General features: G+C 50.1%; 1 protein-coding gene across 1 annotated transcript; it reads right to left on the bottom strand.

Moving 5' to 3' along the window:
- Positions 1-8817: 8817 nt before the first annotated feature.
- On the bottom strand, positions 8818-9765 carry LOC125594815. Its single transcript, XM_048770872.1, has one exon. It carries the CDS (start codon positions 9763-9765, stop codon positions 8818-8820), a length of 948 nt encoding a protein of 315 aa, XP_048626829.1.
- Between the last annotated feature and the right edge of the window lie 11369 nt (positions 9766-21134).

The following is a 21134-nucleotide window of genomic DNA, read 5'->3' as shown; positions in this document are numbered from 1 at the left end:
ACAGAGCATTTCAAACCCCCTGATTCCCTGGTTAGAGATTTTTTGGTATGGTCCTTGAGTCAGGATTGCATCATGTTTTCACCTTTTTTTTCGTGACGATCCTGGATTAGTTACCCCCAGATGTCCGTGTCCTTGCCGTCAGACCCAACCTCACAAACAGGGTTTCAAGTCTTAAGAGCTCACCCTAATTCTAGCCTTCTATACTCGTCTCTATTCCTTTTACGGTGTCTTTTTTCGGATTGAATCTTATTTCGGCCTTCAAGTTCGGGAGATTAAGGTCTTCCCTTCCATATTCCATTATCAACGATTTTCTTATCGGAAGAGAGTTCCTTTTCGGGGACTCGAGCGCTGGGTCATGCGTGGAGTTTCGCGGAAATATACACGGGTACCTTCCCGAGACTACAGCGTTCCTTATCGTTTCCCGAGGCCTTGCCGAGAAGACTGGTACCTTTTTTTCCTTAAACAGCTTTCTTCATTTCCCCGATTGGACTGGGATCGATCCCTTTAACCATCGGTCTTTCACGTGCCTCCTACACTCAGACCGTCCTCAAAAGGGACGAAATTTTGCCACCACTTTAGATCCTCCAAATCACCCCTCCTGCTAACCTCTTTCATTCCTCGCCATCCACAATTTTTATTATTTCGGTCGGGGTTCATTCCAAGTTAAAACGTCCCCGGTTCGTTTTCCCCCCTTTGGCACAAGTTTTTTTCCAATGAGCTTTCACGGACACTTCCTCGACGTCCTGTCCAGACGGCCCTTGCAATCCATCGAAGCTCTTGATGAATTATTGATATTTCATCGGTCCCCTTCTTTTTACTGCACCTCATCCTCTTTCGGCCTAAAGAACGCAGGATCGACCTATCAACGACTGGTCAACATGATGTTCGCGGACCAATCAGGAAAACCATGGAGGTCTACATAGATGACATGCTGGTCAAATCCTTGGAAGCGGAAGACCACATATCTCACCTTCAGCAAGCCTTCTCCACCCTCAGGAAATATAACATGAAGTTCAACCCGGCTAAATGATCATTTGGGGTCAGTTCTGGCAAGTTCCTTGGGTACATCGTGACCCACCGGGGCATCAAGGCCAACCCGGAACAAATCAGGGCGATTCACTCAATCCCTTCCCCGAAGAACGTCAAGGAGGTTCAAAAGCTAACGGGAAGGATGGCAGCCTTGAGCAGGTTCATCTCCAGACTCTCCTACAAATCTCACACCTTTTTTGGAACTCTCAAGAATCCGAAGGATTCGAATCCGAATGCGAATGCGAGACAAGAGAATGCGAATCCGCTCTCCAAGAGCTAAAATCGTATCTCACCACTCCTCCTCTCTTGTCCAAGCCACTACTCGGTGAAGTCCTGCTACTATATCTAGCGGTCTCCGAACACGCCGTGCGCGTCGTCTTAGTTCGCGAGGAGGAAAACAAGCAGCTACCAATCTATTATGTAAGCAAGGCTCTCCTAGACGCAGAGACCGCTATAGCCACCTAGAAAAGCTGGCCTTAGCCCTGATAGTTGCCGCTCGCAAGCTCCGACCCTTCTTCCAGGCTCATCCAATCGTGGTTATTACCTCCTTCCCTGTAAAGTTGGTCCTCCATAAACCAGAAGTCTCTGAACGCCTAGCCAAATGGGCCGTGGAACTAGGGGAGTACGATGTAATATTTCGACCGCCACGGCTATAAGTCCCAGGTCCTAGCATACTAGCGTGTGCGTGGCTAATGCTCCCTCCTTGCTCCTAGCTCTGGAGCAGGAGGTACGCCTCCGAGGCAAAAGTAAGGAAGAGGGAGAATGGATCCTACACGTTGATGGATCCAACAACATCAGAGGAGCTGGAGTGGGGATAGTGCTTACCTCACAACAGGGAACACAGCCTCAAGGGCAGTGAGATGCAACTTCAAAGCAACCAACAACAAAAGCGAGTAGGAGGCCCTAATCGCAGGCCTAACCCTCGCCCATTAAATGGGGGCAGAAACATCCAGGTCTTCGTCGACTACCAGCTGATAATCAACCAGGTACAAGGGGAGTACCAAGCAAAAGATGACAGCCTGATCCAGTATCTGGCGGTCGCTCAGCGACTAATCAAGAAGTTCAAGAGCTGCAAGCTCACTCAAATCCCCCGGGAACAGAATTCACAAGCCGATGCCCTGGCTAATCTAGGGTCTGCCCTTGAAATGAATAGCAAGATGAGTATCCCCTTGCTCGTGCTTCAATGGCCAGCTACCATGGAGGAACCCCCGTCAGAGGAGGTCTCCGCCGTCGAAGAAGGTGAAACCTGGATGACCCCTCTAATCCGGTACCTGGATGACCCCTCTAATCCGGTACTTGGAGGCCGACATCCTCCCAGAAGACCGTAGCGAGGCCAGAAAGATCAAAAAGTAAGCCGCGAGGTACTGTATCTCCCAGGAGAAGCTGTACCGGAGATCTTTCTCTGGTCCGTATCTGAGGTGTGTCACACCCGAGAGGGCCGCTAGAATCCTTGTAGAACTACATGAAGGAGATTGTGGATCCCACTCTAGCGGTCGAAGCCTGGTGCTCAGAGCCAGAAGGGCCGGTTACTATTGGCCCACGAAGGCCGCCGACAGACAAGCCAAGCACTGCGACCAGTGCCAAAGGCACGCTCCAGTCTCCAAGCTTCCCCCAGAGAACCTCAACATAAGCTCACCATGGCCCTTCAGAAAATGGGGCATGGATATAGTAGGGGAGGGAGGGAATTCCCTTGGCGCCGGGGTAGAAGGTCTTCCTTCTGATAGTCACTGACTACTTCTCCAAGTGGGTCGAAGCAAGCGCTCAGCACACATAACAGATCTCCATATCCACAAGTTCCTGTGGACTTACGTAATCACTCGCTTCCGGGTCCCCCATGAGATCGTCACCGACAATGGACCCCAGTTCACGAGCCACAACTTCAAGGAGTTCTACAAGGACTGGGGCATAAAACTAACTTTCGCCACACCCCGACACCCCCAGTCTAACGGACAAGCCGAGTCCACGAACAAAACAGTGGTCAACATTCTTAAAAAGCGACTGCAGGGCTCTCACGGGAAGTGGGCGGAAGAACTACACGGAGTCCTCTGGGCCTACAAGACCACTCCTGAACCAGCAACAGGGGAAACCCCTACTCGCTAGTCTACGGCTCTGAGGCCATTGTACCTACAGAGATGCACGTAAGAACAACGGTCTCCGGATCTACCTCTCAGGAGGGAATAACGAGCTGACGGCGCTAAGCCTCGACCTGCTCGACGAAAAAAGAGAGGCCGCTCGACTGAGAAACTGGTCCTACCAGCAAACGTCGCCATGACGTACAATAAGAAAGTCAGAACCAGAACCTTCCAGCAAGGGGAGTGGGTTCTACAACGAGCAGAAAAAACAACGGGTAAACTCACCCCAGGGTGGGAAGGACCCTATAAGGTCATCGAGGTGCAGAGAGCAGGCGCCTACAGGCTGCAAGATAGCAGAGGTAAAATACAACCCAACTGCTGGAACCCCCTGCACCTCAAAGCCTATCATTTTTAATACGGTCTCCGGATCATGATTTCTATACTGCTATATACTATTTAAGCATTATGATTTCCTAATCCTATGTATGCTAAACGTCTCTGGAAAAAGCTTATAATAAAATAGTTCCGACTATAAAAGCATAGGTGAAATCAATATACTTAAAGGGGCATACGAGCTGGATCAGGTCTCCAGAGACCTCCGATCCTGGCCAACCTCACAAAACTGGCATGACCACAGTGGCACACCCAGAAAGAATCAAAACGGGTATGAGACATAAAGCAGGAATGTGTATGCGCAAGCCTGACTTCAAGGCAATTATATAAGGGACTGAGAAGCCCTTATATAATCGCCTTGAAGTCGGTTTGACTTAGGTCGAACTCTTCCATATTCGGAAATATGGAAGGTTCTTCTTATCGGAAATCTTCTATTTCTTGGAGGGGAGGTCGGTTCCTGGGACTGGTCCCAGGGTTCCTTTTAGCGGGGACCTGGAGCGTTCCTTTATCGGGGACCCGAGGGCCTGGGTCTTGCCTGGAGGCTGGAGGAAATGATACCGGGGTATTTTTCCCTTACAGTTTACCCCTTATTGCTCGATTTAGTCATCAAACTCGGGGAATAACATGTACACTCAAGTCAACCGGGGTTGCTCATTCTCAGCAGGCTTCCCTTAGGCAGGACTCCGGTCCATCTGTCTCGCTATCCTGGATTCCACTCAAGCCGGAGCTCATTCTGAACCCAGGCAAGGATCGGTTCCACCTTACTTAGTCGGAGCTTGATAGTAGCGTCTTGAATTTTCTGGAGATGATGAGGCTGGGGAGAGTTCTTGTTGGAGAGAACCGAAGTCTTCGATATGCATTGGAATCCTTTGGGCCGGAGAAGTAACGCTGGTAGGGTGGTCCTCAGAGTTCCATTAGTTCCTCGGGTTGCTTAATAGGCAATATGGAAAGTGCTTTCCGTCGTTTCTTCCCTTTTTTGGGAGATTTCTTCCTTTATTATCGGAGATCTGACCGATATCCTCTTTTTTTCGCAGAAAAGAAATAATTTGAAATCCAAATACCGTGGCCCAAGATCCGCTACGGCATGCGACTTCTTAGGGAAGATACCCAACGGCTTTTCCTTCGTTTCGCATATATTCTTCCATTCCTGCTTCTCTTTTCTTCATGTTTCTCGCTCATCAATACCCTTGATTCAGATATACTCTTTCTTCCTTCTTATACTGGCATTTGACTTAGTTAAATCGATCCTAGGCTTGTGCCTGCTTATCTTATTGTAGCCACGATCAATCAAATAGGATCTTCCTGAACCAAGACTAAGTGTTCTGCTTCTTCTACTCCAACGATGGCCGACAGAGCTGCTTCGAGGAGAAGGGTGGACTCTCCAGTTTCTCAATCTGATAGCTCCCTGATCCAGGTGAGGGATCAGAGTATGATTTGATGGCTCCCTTACCGCTAGCGTATACATATGCGTATCCTTCACCAGTGGGACCTACTTCGACAGTGGTTGAGGATGATTTGGTGGAATGGAGACGGAAATACTCTCTTCCTCCTTTGTTGACCTCCGTGTACCCACATCGGAGGAGCATGCTTCCAGCAATGTTTTGGGGGAGATCACCATTAAAAAAGCTTTCTTTGACACCGGCTTTAGAGGGGTGATCCCCGTGCTCATAGCAAGCTTGTACGGTTTCTTCGAGATTTCTCCCTCTCAACTGAACCCTCCATCTTGGAGACTTCTCGTGGCTATTCAGAACCTGGACGACCTAGAGCACTTATCCTTTGGGATCAACGAGGTTTTGTTTTCTTATCATTTGGCCCCCTTAATGGAGGAGAAGGTCGGTTTCACCTTCGTCCCCGTAGTGGCCTGCCCATTGTAGAGGAACTCCGAAAGAGTGATCGTAAGGGGTCCGCTTTTAATAAGAAATGGCAGGAGCGATACGTGTTTATGAGGCTTCCTAGGCATTCTTATCGATGGAACTTTGTAGGTAGGTGTCTGAAGTGGGCAAGGCTTTGTCGTTTTCTGGTCTCTTAACCTTTTTGTTTTCGCAGCTGGAACACACCCTGCTTTTCCGGAAGGGGAGAGTACCGTTCTTCGGGCGCGTCAGCTTCCCCTTGATCGTCGCCAGGTGAATTTTTTGCTTAGCAATAGCGTGTTGCATCGAAGTAGCCTTTGGGGTGAGCATATCTTCATCGTCTTTTTATGATCATTCTCTTGTTCGACTTTCTGATGATTTCTTTACGCAGGGAACATGTCCGAAGGAACTGTCAATGACCCTTTTGCAGCTTACCAGGAAGCAGCTAAGGTGATCTCCGCAAAGAAGGAGTCTGCGAGGAGAGGGTCTGCAAGTGGGACGACATCCGGGGATGAAGTAGTGATTACCGGCAGCCGTCAGTTAGTGACAGTGAAGATGGAACCGCCCTCGTTGGCCCAGACTAAGAAGCCCCAAAGTGGAGGTATAGCGACCCGATCGTCGCAGCAGTCGGTCGAGGCTACGTGCTCTGTGGGGATCCTTGCCACGGCCTTGTCCAATTTGAATCTGCAGGTATTTCCTCAGGACGGCACTGTTCTTCCGCCGGGGGAGCCATCGGAAGTAGTTCACACCCTTCAATGGGGGCTTCTCCGGGTATGTCGTTGTACGCTTTACATTCTTCCTTTTGCTCCAGATTCTTATAGGAGCGTATAATTTTTGTGCAGACTATCTCTCAGTTATTCCATCTTGGTGAACGACTATCCAACGAGAGTCCAGTGGCTAGTCGAGAGGAACTTGAGGATCTAAAACGTCAGGCTTCAGAGGAGAGAGCTCAGCGGCTAGCCCGGGAGATGGAGATCTGTGATTTGAAGGATAAGGTGAAGGATCTGGAGAGGACTGCTGAGGTATCTTCGGCTGATGCGCTGGCTACTAGCAAGAGGAACTCAGAGTTAGAGGAAGCTATGGGGACTCTCAAGCTTGAGATGGTGATGGCCGTAAACGGGGCAAGAGTCATTGGCCGGTGGGACTTGATTAGGGAATGGTTGAAGGGACAAAGTAATCAGTGGGATCTAGTTAAGGCTTTGGAGCAATTCAAGGCGGTTACCCTGGAGGAGGCGAAAATAAGAATGCTCCGCTCCCCACATTCGAAGATGAGCCCGCCATTCCTTTTTTTTCTAGGAGGCCTAGGGGATCTTCCTCCTGAACTCGTATTTCTATATCCCCTTTTTCTGCTGGAATAATGGCCCTTTGTGGCTTATTTTGATTTTGTTGAATAATGGCCCTATTGTGGCTTCATAAAAATACTTTTGGAGTTTTTGCATCTCTCACTTGCTTGTTTTCGACCTTGACCTCTGTTCTTGATGGACCTTTCATCCTTTAAGCCCAGAGTTTTGGCTTTGCTTCTGTGATTGCCCTTCTTTGCAGGTTGCGGAATGATCTCGGGGTTTCGAAGATTGATTCACGGAGATGAATTAGAGAGCTGATGAATACTGCGCGAGTAATCTAAGCGTTGGGTGGAGAAAGCTCTCTGGGGATCTTCTTGTAAGATCCAAGCCGCATGGGCTTTGGGTGCTGGGATTCCCTGGAACCCTCGGTCTTTTAAATTCTTGGCTGGTTCCCTATGCCCTGGACCCTAGGATCGCTTGGGGAACTGATGGGTTCAGGACCCGGAGGTTGTTTCTTGGGAACCCATGGGTTCTGGACCCTGAGGTTTTGATAGGACTCGTAGTCTCTGGACCCTTAGGTTTTCGATAGGTCTCGTAGTCTGTGGACCCTGAGGTTTAATTTTTAGGAACCTATGGGTTCTTGACCTTGGGCCTTTCTGAGCCGGAGTTCTTTCTCAGAACCCGGAATATTAGTTTCAAGGGACTGTATTCTGCCATCTTAGGGGAGGCCACTATTGGTACCTGTTGGGATTTCGTATTCTGCCGCTCGGAAGCTTGCCACTATCGATTTCCCGTGCTGCACGCTGCTTCTGCAGGAAGCCACTATCAGACTTAGAGGGTGCTGGTATGGGTGAAAACCCAAGTGTCAGGCTTACGCTGTTTTCCACGTCTGGAGAAGCAGGATATTATAGGGTGCTCCCGGACTTTTGCACTTTTGCTCCCTGCTATCGCAGTACTTTTGCAATTATACCTTGTGTCCCCTGTATTATTTAGCACGTAGCGTTTTATTACAGGTACTTTTCATGTTTGGGTATTTGTTTTAGTTTAGGACCCCGATATGCCTGAGGCTATACAGGGGTTTTAGGTAGTATTGACGGTATACTCGGGCTCGCGCAGACCCATTCCTACCATATGTCTCATACCTGTTTTGTTTTTCTTTGGTCGTGCCACTTTTTCGTTAAGGGTTGGCCAGGATCGGAGGTCGCTTGGACCAGATCCAGCTCGTTTGCACCTTTAAGTATTATGATATTCCTATTACTCTTTATAGTCGAAACTATTTTATTGCATAGGCTTTGTCCGGAGACGTTGCAGCGTACATGGGAGTAGGAAACATAATGCTTAAATAATAAATAAGTAATAAAAATCATCGTCCGGAGACCGTACAAGACATCCGCTTGCGAGGTACCCCGGTGGTTGGGCCATGTTTTACCTTTATTATGCAGCCCGTAGGCTCTGTTTCGGTGTTTGGCTGAGTGCCCCTGCGGAGGATTCCTCTTTCTTGCCGCGGTCCCTGGCGGCGCTCCGTGGTCGGGACCAGTCCTCTGGGTTATGTGGACCCATCTGTCGCTTTCCTCCTGGGAGGTGGACTTCATGTCGTTTTGAGGATTATATGAGTACTTCCTTGGCGCGTCGTCCCTCTCTCCATTGCTGGGTACTGCTTCTCCCTTGGGTCCAGGAACCGTGACCGAGATTTGTCTTGTGCCCCAGCTTATGTAGATTTTCTTGCTATTGGGGATTCGCGGCCAGTGTTTCCGGGTGATGAAGGTTCTCAGCACGGACATGAGATGTGTAGTCGCATTCATCCACCAGAGCGACCAGATATGAAGAACTCTGGCTTGGCTAGAGATCTTTGTCCTCCGTTGGCAGGGTACCCTCTGCCCCAGATCCGTCCGGTATGATTTCAGGGGAGGTCTCCTCACGGTGCTCATGCCTCGCTTGTTCATCTGCAAGACCATTGGTTGATAGCTGATGAGATCTTTGCGGGGTGCAGGACAGGATCTTGCGAGGTCCATGTCTTCTGAGCAGATACCGCTTTGGAAAACCTTGAGTGAGACCATGCGAAGCGGTCGACACCGGTCCTTAGGTGGTCCTTCACATGATTCGGGGTCCGCGTCCTCTGAAACGATCGCCATTCGCCTTCTTGACCTCTGGTCCCTGAGTTTGCGTGATCTGAGGTCTCTTCTGTAATTGCTATAAGACCTTGGTTTTTCCCTTTAGGGTGGTCTGGTAGCAGAATCGAGAGTTCTCCTGGTCTCCCTTGATTATTCTGATGCCCCAGGGCGTAGGGAACTTCACCATTTGATGAAGGGTTGAAGGGATTGCTCCCATGTCATGAATCCAGGATCGTCCTAGGATTATGTTGTATGCTGATTGACAGTTGACGACCAGGAATTTGGTAGACATGTTGATCCCTTCAGCGTATACTGGGAGACTGACCTCTCCGCCTGTTTGCTTAACTTCGCCGCTGAATACAATGAGTGGAGTTATTTTGCGCGTCAGGGCGCTTTCCTCCAGCCCTAGGTCCTGGTACGCAGTCTGGAAGATGAAGTTGCTGGAGCTACCATTGTCCACTAGTATTCTTTTTACCAAGCAGTTTTCTACGGTGAGTGAGATAACCAGGGCATCATGGTGGGGAGCCAGGATCATCTCCTGCTCCTTACCCGTGAAGCTTATTTCGTCGGTACCTAGGAGCAAGCGCTTTGGTTTGGTCGTCTCCATGCCGTGCTTGGCGTTGCGGGTGCTTTTCTTGGCAGCTGCATGACTCACGCCACTTATCTCTGAGCCTCCCGTTATGACATGGATCACTTGGTCCTGGCGAGATGGCGAGTCGGGTATAGCTCCAGCAGATTTCGCCGGCACCTTTTTATTTAGATGGTTCTTGGCTTTCTCTGAAAGGAATTCCAGGAGATGCCCCTTTTGGAGTAGTTCATTAACCTTGATCCTTAGAGCGACGCAGTCTTCTGTTTTGTGACCGTGGTCCCGATGGAAGTCGCAACAGAGACCAGGGTTCCGGAACGAGTCAGGTGCCTTCATTTTCTGACGCCACTTGACCTGTTGGCCCATCTGCCTCAAGACGTTGACTAGCTCCGGTGCGGATATCAAGAGATGGGAGATGTCGGGCCAAGTAGATACCGACATTCCTTCCTCCTTTTCCAGGGGTCGGTTTTGGAACCTGCCCCGATTTCTATTCATGGAGTCCTTGGTCGCTCTCTGGGAGGGTCTTTCATCCTGATTTCCTTGGTCTGATCGGGCTGACTTTTGTTCCTACTTCGGCTGGGCTTTAGCGCGGCCAGCGACGTCTTCTTCCCACTTCACTTGTGCCCAGGCCCTGGATAACACGTCTTCCATGGTCTTGCAGGGATACATGGTTAGTTCTTTGTAGAGGCCCCCATCTAGAAGTAGGCCCCTTTTGAAGGCAGAGATCGCGGTAGGAATGCTGCACTCGGGAACGACCACCTTTTATTGGTTGAAACGGACTATGTAATCTCGCAGGGGTTCTACCCGATGCTGAAGAATCTCGTAGAGGCCGTCTGAAGCCTTCTCCAGGCTCCTACTACTTGCGAATTGCTCCACGAACTTGTCATTGAGGATCGCAAATGAGGATATGGACCTGGTGGGTAGGTTGATGTACCATTGTAGGGCAGGTCCTATAAGTATGGAGCCAAAACCTTTACACATTGTAGCTTCGCGAGACTCTTTTGGAAGTGCAACCGCGAGCATCCGCTGCTTGTACTGAGCGATATGATCGTCGGGGTCGCCTGTCCCGTCGTACATCTTTATGCTGGGGAAGGAAAACTTCCTAGGCATCTCGACCGAGGCGATTCCTTCCACGAAGGGGGTATCTGCGTAGGAGTCCAAGTTACTCCTTCGGATTGGGGAGCTACTCCTGGTAGGCGTTCCACCATGGACTGCATGGCGTCGAATCTCTTGGAGAACATCTTCTCGAGATAGGCAGTCATAGAGTACTCCGTCGCTGATATCTTTTCAGGCGTCTCCTTATCAGATTCTGGCTCGGAATCACTCTCCTCCAGGCTGTGGACCTGAGGATTCTCAGCCCCTTCGCGCGTTGCCTCGGCTACGCCTGACCCCAGGAGCTGGATCGGTCGCACCTTCTCCGGAGCTAGGAGTATTCAGATTCCCCATGGGTCGAACCTGGGTGTTGAAACGATGCTTCTTGTTGCCTGCCATGCTGCGGGCTTGGTTTTGATCTTGGAGGACTGTATTCTCCGACTTCAACTGGGTGAGCTTCTCGGCACTTTGCTCCAGCTGTTTGGAGTGTTTGTCAAGTTTCTCCTTCAGACTCTGGACTTCTGAAGAGAGGTTGGGGTTTCCCGGTTGCTTCCCGAGTTCGATTCATCTCGGTTATTTGGCTCTACATGCCGTCAACTTTCTTCTGGAGTTCAGCTACCCTTTGAGCATCATCGGATGGCTCATTATGCTCGTCCACCGTCATCGTCACGTAGTTTGATTACTCCCCTCTTTCTAGCGCCAAACTGTTGGGGGATTTTTGTGTAGGCTCTTTAGAGTACCACAGAACGATGGATAAGCTAGATAATCGTATGTGTTTTGAGTAGGTTTGTATGTTTCGTGAGGATTTGGGTAAAGTAATAAGAATATAGGCTTGAAGATGCGTTTTATTAGATAGAACAGCAAGAACAAAACAGGGTTACAAGGTATTAAAGAGGAACCCTAATTCTAGCCATCTAACCCTAGTTTCTAAGCCTTGGAGAAGTCGATCTCTTGCTTTTGGGACTTAAGAGCCCTTATATAATCGCCTTGAAGTCGGTTTGATTTAGGTTGAACTCTTCCATATTCGAAAATATGGAAGGTTCTTCTTATCGGAAATCTTCCATTTCTTGGAGGGGAGGTCGGTTCCTGGGACTGGTCGCGTTCCTTTATCGGGGACCTGGAGCGTTCCTTTATCGGGGATCTAGAGCGTTCCTTTATCGGGGACCCGAGGGCCTGGGTCCTGCTTGGAGGCTGGAGGAAATGATACCAGGGTATTTTTCCTTAACAGGTTCCAAGCTAACCGAAGGATTGAGAAGAAGACTGGTAGACTTCCTTAGGTCTAACTCCGACTGCTTTGCTTGGTCCCACGCAGATATGCCTGGGATCGATCCGGAGATCATCATGCACAAGCTGCAGGTGGAGCCCCTACATCAACCCGTCAGACAAAAGGGACGGAAATTTGCCCCCGAGAGACACGCGATCATCAACGATTAAGTCAAGAGCCTGCTCGGCGCGGGGTTCATTCGTGAGGTGCAGTACCCTGAATGGCTAGCTAACGTCGTCGTGGTCAAGAAAAAGAGCAGGAAGGGGAGAGTCTGCATCGATTTCACGGACCTCGACAAGTCCTGTCCAAAGGACCCCTTCCCGCTACCTCATATCGACAAGCTGGTGGACGCCACCGCGGGGCACCAGTTGATGAGCTTCATGGACGCGTTCTCCGGCTACAATCAGATACTTATGAATACTGCTACAAGGTCATGCCTTTCGGCCTAAAGAACGCAGGATCGACCTATCAACGACTGGTCAACATGATGTTCGCGGACCAAATCAGGAAAACCATGGAGGTCTACATAGATGACATGCTGGTCAAATCCTTGGAAGCGGAAGACCACATATCTCACCTTCAGCAAGCCTTCTCCACCCTCAGGAAATATAACATGAAGTTCAACCCGGCTAAATGATCATTTTGGCAAGTTCCTCGGGTACATCGTGACCCACCGGGGCATCAAGGCCAACCCGGAACAAATCAGGTCGATTCACTCAATCCCTTCCCCGAAGAACGTCAAGGAGGTTCAAAAGCTAACGGGAAGGATGGCAGCCTTGAGCAGGTTCATCTCTAGACTCTCCGACAAATCTCACACCTTTTTCGGAACTCTCAAGAATCCGAAGGATTCGAATCCGAATGCGAATGCGAGACAAGAGAATGCGAATCCGCTCTCCAAGAGCTAAAATTGTATCTCACCACTCCTCCTCTCTTGTCCAAGCCACTACTCGGTGAAGTCCTGCTACTATATCTAGCGGTCTCCAAACACGCCGTGCGCGTCATCTTAGTTCGCGAGGAGGAAAACAAGCAGCTACCAATCTATTATGTAAGCAAGGCTCTCCTAGACGCAGAGACCGGCTATAGCCACCTAGAAAAGCTGGCCTTAGCCCTGATAGTTGCCGCTCGCAAGCTCCGACCCTACTTCCAGGCTCATCCAATCGTGGTTATTACCTCCTTCCCTGTAAAGTTGGTCCTCCATAAACCAGAAGTCTCCGAACGCCTAGCCAAATGGGCCGTGGAACCAGGGGAGTACGATGTAATATTTCGACCCGCCACGGCTATAAAGTCACAGGTCCTAGCAGACTTCGTGGCTGAATGCTCCCCTGCCTTGCTCCTAGCTCTGGAGCAGGAGGTACGCCTCCGAGGCAAAAGTAAGGAAGAGGGAGAATGGATCCTACACGTTGATGGATCCAGCAACATCAGAGGAGCTGGAGTGGGGATAGTGCTTACTCGCTCAACAGGGAACACAGCCTCAAGGGCAGTGAGATGCAACTTCAAAGCAACCAACAACAAAAGCGAGTATGAGGCCCTAATCGCAGGCCTAACCCTCGCCCATTAAATGGGGGCAGAGAACATCCAGGTCTTCGTCGACTACCAGCTGATAATCAACCAGGTACAAGGGGAGTACCAAGCAAAAGATGACAGCCTGATCCAGTATCTGGCGGTCGCTTAGCGACTAATCAAGAAGTTCAAGAGCTGCAAGCTCACTCAAATCCCCGGGAACAGAATTCACAAGCCGATGCCCTGGCTAATCTAGGGTCTGCCCTTGAAATGAATAGCAAGATGAGTATCCCCTTGCTCGTGCTTCAATGGCCAGCTACCATGGAGGAACCCCCGTCAGAGGAGGTCTCCGCCGTCGAAGAAGGTGAAACCTGGATGACCCCTCTAATCCGGTGCCTGGATGACCCCTCTAATCCGGTACCTGGAGGCCGACATCCTCCCAGAAGACCGTAGCGAGGCCAGAAAGATCAAAAAGTAAGCCGCGAGGTACTGTATCTCCCAGGAGAAGCTGTACCGGAGATCTTTCTCTGGTCCGTATCTGAGGTGTGTCAAACACCGAGAGGCCGCTAGAATCCTTGTAGAACTACATGAAGGAGATTGTGGATCCCACTCTAGCGGTCGAAGCCTGGTGCTCAGAGCCAGAAGGGCCGGTTACTATTGGCCCACGATGGCCGCCGACAGACAAGCCAAGCACTGCGACCAGTGCCAAAGGCACGCTCCAGTCTCCAAGCTTCCCCCAGAGAACCTCAACATAAGCTCACCATGGCCCTTCAGAAAATGGGGCATGGATATAGTAGGGAAATTCCCAATGGCGCCGGGGTAGAAGGTTTTCCTTCTGATAGTCACTGACTACTTCTCCAAGTGGGTCGAAGCAGAAGCGCTCAGCCACATAACAGATCTCCATATCCACAAGTTCCTGTGGACTTACGTAATCACTCGCTTCGGGGTCCCCCATGAGATCGTCACCGACAATGGACCCCAGTTCACGAGCCCCAACTTCAAGGAGTTCTACAAGGACTGGGGCATAAAACTAACTTTCGCCACACCCCGACACCCCAGTCTAACGGATAAGCCGAGTCCATGAACAAACAGTGGTCAACATTCTTAAAAGCGACTGGGGCTCTCACAGGAAGTGGGCGGAAGAACTACACGGAGTCCTCTGGCCTACAAGACCACTCCTGAACCAGCACAGGGGAAACCCCCTACTCGCTAGTCTACGGCTCTGAGGCCATTGTACCTACAGAGATGCACGTAAGAACAACGGTCTCCGATCTACCTCTCAGGGGAGAATAACGAGCTGACGGCGCTAAGCCTCGACCTGACGACGAAGAGAGGCCGCTCGACTGAGAAACTGGTCCTACCCGCAAACGTCGCCTGACGTACTAGTCAGAACAGAACCTTGCAACACTGGGTTCTACAACGAGCAGAACACTCTACAATGGTTACTCACCTCAGAGGCACTGAACGATAGCATGACAGAACAGACGCTCAGCGAATCACGAGAGGACGGAGAGACGGCTAGCTACCACACTGCTCGACGAAAAAAAGAGGGCAGCTCGAAACTGGTGTACCAGCAAACGTCGCCATGACACAATAAAAGCAGAACAGGTGGAACAAGCAACAACGAGCAAGAGCGTAAACACAACGAACAAACATATGGAATACGACCTAGCACGAGACGAGAGACCTTAAGCACTCAAAGAGAACAACAACTGCTGGCCTGCACCAAAGCGTATCATTTTTAATACGGTCTCCGGATCATGATATGTTCTATACATATACTATTTAAGCATTATGATTTCTAATCCTATGTATGCAAACGTCTCTGGAAAAAGCTTATAATAAAATTTTCCGACTATAAAAGCATAGGGGAAATCATTATACTTAAAGGGCATACGAGCTGGATCAGGTCTCTAGAGACCTCGATCCTGGCCAACCTCACAAAACTGGCATGACCACAGTGGCACACCCAGAAAGAATCAAAACGGGTATGAGACATAAAGCAGGAATGTGTATGCGCAAGCCTGAGTATGCTGTCAAAACTACCTAAAACCCCTGTGGAGCCTAAGGCGCATCGGGGTCCCAGATTACCAATGTGAAAAGTACATGTATTAAAGCGCTACGAGCTACACGATACAGGGAATACATGGTATATACTCATTGCAAAAGTACTGTGAAATACAGGGAGCAATCAAAATTCTGCTTCTCCAGACGTGGGAAAGCAGCGTAAGCCTGGCACTTGGGTCATAACACCCACACCAGCACCCTCTAAGCATGTCAGTGACTTCCTGCCGAAGTAGAATACATCATAGGAACTCGATAGTGGCCAGCTTCTGAGCGGCAGAATGCGAGATCCAAACAGGTACCGGTAGTAGTTTTGCCTAGGAGGCGGAGTACGGTCCCTACCAAAATAAAACATTCCGGGTTCCCAAGGAACTCCGAGTCCTTATGCGAGCCCCCGATCTAAAAAGGAAACCAAGGTTCCCCAAACGATTCCGGGTCCTACGCATAAAATCTAAGGAAGAACCTTTGGGTTCCCCCGTAGCCTCTGGGTTCCAATCAAAGAATCTCAGGATCTAAGAAGAACCTCCGGGTTTCTATGTGGCCTCAGGGTTCCGAAGATAAAAGAAGTCAGAACCTCTGTGCAGCATAGGGTGCATCGGAGTCATTACTGTTAACTTGAAGAAAGGAATGGAAGAGCTAAAGGTGAGTTGAGATGATCTTGTTGAGATGATGATAGGAATGATAGGAAGAGAACTATCAAGAGTTATGAAGTGTAAGAAGGTGTCTAGAAGTGATCTGAGGGTTGTGATGAGTAAGGGAAAAGTCTAGGAGAGACTTAGAAGAATGTTGGGAGCAGATAGGCTAGTGTGCAAGGTGTGGGCAAGGCCATACGGCCAGGTACGGCCCGTGGACGGTGGACGATCCAAGAAGCATATCTTGCACATTTGAATCAGTTTAGGACTTGTGCAAACTTAGGGTGTTGGTACGGTCATGAAAGCAATCCGAACACACTCTGATGTTTGTAACAAGCCTAACTTGAGTCCCAAGGCAAAAGAAACTCGTTGGCTGATTGTGTGAAGAAGCAAAGGAGTGAATCTGATGTTTGGGGGGCGTCCTGGTCATTCTCTAAGTCTTGGGACCACTTGTGGATAAGAGACAGGCTGGCTGATGCTGTAAAGGGAAGATAGGCTTGACTATGAATCTGGACAGTAACATGGGAAGATGAAGAGGAGCCTAAGGAGAGCCAATCACAGCATAGCTTCAGTTTGAATTAAAGCAAAGGCGCCAGCTGCTTACTCCAATCATAATTAAGCTGAACAAGACCATCTCATCCACACCATCCATTTAAAACTTCAAGTATTATCAGCCATTAGATTTAGGTTTATGATTTGCTCTTGTAAAGGCATATATAAACATGTAAGTAAGTGGCGATTTGTAAAGGTTAAGAGAGTATGGGGGTTTCCCCATCTCCTTCATAATTATAAAAGTGTGTTCTTGATCAGATTCCCTTAATCTACCCCTTTCTTAGTCTCTAGTCTCTTAATCTCTCAAAGTCTCTTTGTTTCTGATTCAAGTTCAATACTAGTTTCATCAGACCTCTTATTCAACTAGTTCAAGACCTTATCTTTGCCTTTAATGGCTTTTCATACACATACACAGCCAGGGCTCTGAAAATCTCACATGGTATCAGAGCCAGGTTCATCAGAACCCGAGCTGTAGCTTCCGCATTCAAGTCACAAGTCAAACTTCAAAGAACCTCTGGGTTCCAACCAGCGATCTCGGAATCCGCTCGGGTTCCAACACGTCCTTAAAGGCCTAATACGATTCTAGAAAAAAGGATAGAACCCCTGTGCAGCCTAGGGCGCATCGGGGTCGTTAAATACCTAAAGGACCTCCGGGTTCCCACACAACCTCAGGGTACAAATACACTAGGGGCCCGATACGATCTCCGGATCTAAGGGAAAAACCCGTATTCTCATACGACCTCCGGGTCCAATCACACAAACCTCCGGGTTCCAATCACGATCTCTGGATCTAATCAGAGAATCTCTGGATTCCTACATCGCCCCCGGGCCCCAGTCTCGGTCCTAAGACCTAGAGAAAAGACCTCCGGGTCCCAGATAAAAGACCTCGTGGTCTGACAGGGACCTCCGGGTCCCAAACGCGATCTAACAAGAAGAGCCTTTGTGCCTCCATCTCCGATGATCCCCAGGTCCTCATGCAACCTCGGGTTACGAGATCATTCTCCAGACTCCAAACAGTCCACATTCTAGCTCGAAAACCTCCTGATTATTAGCCTATCTCCCCAGATCCTATCACTCAACCTACGAAAAAAGAGGGATCATATACTACAAAGTCCCACCTCGATCGATCGAGAAACAGGCAAACAAATATTTTTCGAAAGAAAAAGCATGCAGGAGCGAAGTAACAGCAAGGAGTAAATAAAAGGGTAAAAGATGAAGCATCATTATTCATAAAGTCAAGGAGCGGGCTATAAAGAGCCTTTATTCAAAAGAAAGCAACAAAAACCAAAGTCTCAAAAGATAAATCAGAAAGAAGGTCCCTCCCAGAATCGCGACCCTATAACAGATCTCGGGGTTACAGCCTGGGAGAGATCCTACGATCGATGGTAAACCCTCGAGATAAAAACAGGTGACGCCGATATTCTTCTTCGGGATTCCAATGATCTACGCATTTCTCCTGCCATTCCTTCATAAGCTCCCACCTAGCCGAAGCTCTCACTTGTTGAATTAGTACGTCCCGGCAAGCCATCATGACTTGTACCTGGCCATGGAGAAGGAGTGCCTCGCTAGTCAATCTTCGATGAGCATCTGCCAGAAGGCCCCGGTTAGGCATAATCTCGGCGCTTGTTGACGAGATAGAAGATAGACCCCCAGCCGATAAAGTGGCCCTCGCTAGTCTTGGTGGAGGAATATAAGAAAGACGCCGCTTCCGCGCTTTAACCTTCTGAATACTCGTCAAAGACAACCGATGCCAGAGACCTTGTCACGTTCCCTAAAACAGAAATATATATATCATGAGAAGCAAACAAAGGCAGAATATTAGCAGATAGAAAGGGAAGGCTTACCCCCAACGCGACTATGACGCAAGGCCTCCCTGCTCACCAGAAAGGTCACCCAGCGGATTCGCCGAGGAATTCCCATTATAAGCTTCGCCACTGCTTCTCCAGTGAAGGATGCCAGGCGAGACACATCTGATAAAGCAAGAGCTAAAACGTCAGGATCAAGCTCCCGAAAGGACGGTAAAATTCAAAACTCAGAAGAAAAACGTACCCACGGTACGCCAAGACGTAGGGTAACCCACTGGCTCCTGAATCTTCACGAACACGTACCGGCTGTTCCAACCATCCCTGAAGGGGTGATTACCTCTGAAATCCCTCGAAGGTTCCTCGACCAAAGGAGCGCCGTCACGGGATCGAAGATGGTAGAACCCATCTTTGTTCGCCAAAGGAGCAAAGTAATAAGAGTATAAAATGTCATGAACCCGATGGAAAATCCATGGAGTTCTCCAAGTACTTGGATAGACATTAAAGTCCTCCAGGTTAGGGTAGTAGTAAGTGAGATGGACAGAAACCGAAGAAAGATGACACTTGTTGGGGTCAAAAACGGTTACGACAGAATTACCACCCGAAAATCCTCGGAGATCGTATTTCCGAAAGAGATAGTAAAAAGGAAGATGTAACTTTCGTAAAATATAACCAAACACGAAGATTTTACGAAGAAGTATCCTTGAAGATTCAAACCAAACTAACCAAGCTTGACCGTTGCGTAATTACCACGCATACACGCTGTCCGGTCGCTGCGTAGCAACCAAGTCCGAGCCAAAGCTCGTAGCCAAAGCTTGGTCGCTACGTAGCGACCGAGCGCTCATCGCTCGGTCGGCTACGTAGCGACCGATCAATCATCCCGCTCGGTCGCTACGTAGCGACCGAGCTCGAGCCAAAGCTTGGTCGCTACGTAGCGACCAAGCGCTCATCCCGCTCGGTCGCTACGTAGCGACCGATCAATCGTCCCGCTCGGTCGCCACGTAGACCGAGAGCTCGAGCCAAAGCTCGGTCGCTACGTAGGGACCGAGCGATTGTCTCGCTCGGTCGCTACGTAGCGACCGAGCTCGAGCCAAAGCTCAGTCGCTACGTAGCGACCGAGCACTCGTCCCGCTCGGTCGACGCTACGTAGCGACCGAGCGATTGTCCCGCTCGGTCGCTACGTCGCGACCGAGCACAAACCAAAGCTCGGTCGCTACGTAGCGACCAAACGCTCGTCCCGCTCGGTCGCCACGTAGCTACCGAGCGTTCGAGCTTGGTCGCTACGTAGCGACCGAGCTCGAGCCATAGCTCGGTCGCTACGTAGCGACCGAGCGCTCGTTCGCTACGTAGCGACCGAGCGCTCGTCCCGCTCAGTCGCCACATAGCGACCAAGCGTTCGTCCCGCTCGGTCGCTACATAGCGACCGAGCTCAAGCCAAAGCTCGGTCGCTACGTAGCAACCGGGCTTGAGCCGAAGTTCAGTCGCTTTGTAGCGATTGAACCCTTCCGAACAACGATACGACATCAATCCATGCATTCTCGTCAAACCTTTGAATGCTATCTTCCGAAGACCGTAGCAAGCTCAGTCCATGTTTTCCGCTATTCAAATTCATCGATCAAACTTCGCGGATTAGAAACCGCGGAAAGTTCATTCTTTATCAAAAAGAATTCGTAGTAAACGTGTCGAGTCGGAAGATGGCCCAAAGGGATCTTAAACACGACTCGAGGCCGATCCTACGATTTCTTAACCAAAAGCCCGTAAACCGCAGCACGGGCTTTCAGATATTAATTCCATTCATCACGCCTAACTTGCCGAACATGCCTAACCGCACGCTAGGATCCTACGATGCATGATTCTAACGGGCTGGGGGCTAACTGTTGGGGTCAAAAACGGTTACGACGGAATTACCACCCGAAAATCCTCGGAGATCGTATTTCCGAAAGAGATAGTAAAAAGGAAGATGTAACTTTCGTAAAATATAACCAAACATGAAGTTTTTACGAAGAAGTAACCTTGAAGATTCAAACCAAACTAACCAAGCTCGACCGTTGTGTAATTACCACGCATACACGCTGTCCGGTCGCTGCGTAGCAACCAAGTCCGAGCCAAAGCTCGTCGCTACGAACGAAGCGACCGAGCTCGAGTCAAAGCTCGGTCGCTACGTAGCGACCGAGCGCTCGTCCAGCTCGGTCGTTAGGTAGCGACCGGGCGCTCGGGTCCCCCGAGGAGAGCTCGATCGAAGGTCCCTCGTCGAGCTAAGCGAGCGAGTCCGTAGCGAGGAGCGAAGGATGCCTGTCCGCAACCCGGTAGGAACAAGAGAGAGGACGCCTCGTCCCGCCGTCGCGGTCGGTGCGAGTACGTAGCGACTTACGAGAGATCGTCCCGCTACGTCGCTACGTAGCGACCGAGCTCGAGCCAAAGCTCGGTCGGTAAGTAGCGATCGTCCCGCTCGATCGCTACGTAGCGATCGAGCTCGAGCCAAGCTCGGTCGCTACGTAGCGACCGAGCACTCGTCCCGCTCGGTCGCTACGTAGCGACCGACGACCTTCCCGCTCGGTCGCTACGTAGCGACCGAGCTCGCCAAGCTCGGTATCTCAACCCAAAGCTCGGTCGCTACGTAGCGACCGAGCTCGAGCCAAAGCTCGGTCGCTGCGTAGCGACTTAACCAGCGCTCGTCCCGATCGGGCGGCCATGTAGCGACCGAGCGTTCGTCCCGCTCGGTCGCTACGTAGCGACCGAGCTCAAGCCAAAGCTAGGTCGCTACATAGCGACCCGAGCGTTCGTCCCGCTCGGTCGCTACGTAGCCACAGGGCTCGAGCCGAAGTTCAGTCGTGTGTAGCGATTGAACCTTCCGAACAACGATACGACATCAATCTATGCATTCTCGTCAAACCTTCGAATGCT

This window comes from Brassica napus (genome assembly GCF_020379485.1).
Source record: "Brassica napus cultivar Da-Ae chromosome C5 unlocalized genomic scaffold, Da-Ae chrC05_Random_23, whole genome shotgun sequence".
In the NCBI taxonomy this organism is placed as follows: Eukaryota; Viridiplantae; Streptophyta; class Magnoliopsida; order Brassicales; family Brassicaceae; genus Brassica; species Brassica napus.
The sequence above is the reverse complement of the archived record's forward strand: the minus strand, read 5'-3'. Positions and strand labels throughout refer to the sequence as shown.

Coding starts and splice junctions, on each gene's coding strand:
- LOC125594815 (XM_048770872.1), bottom strand. CDS start 9,765: ATGTCGGTATCTACTTGGCCCGACATCTCCCATCTCTTGATATCCGCA.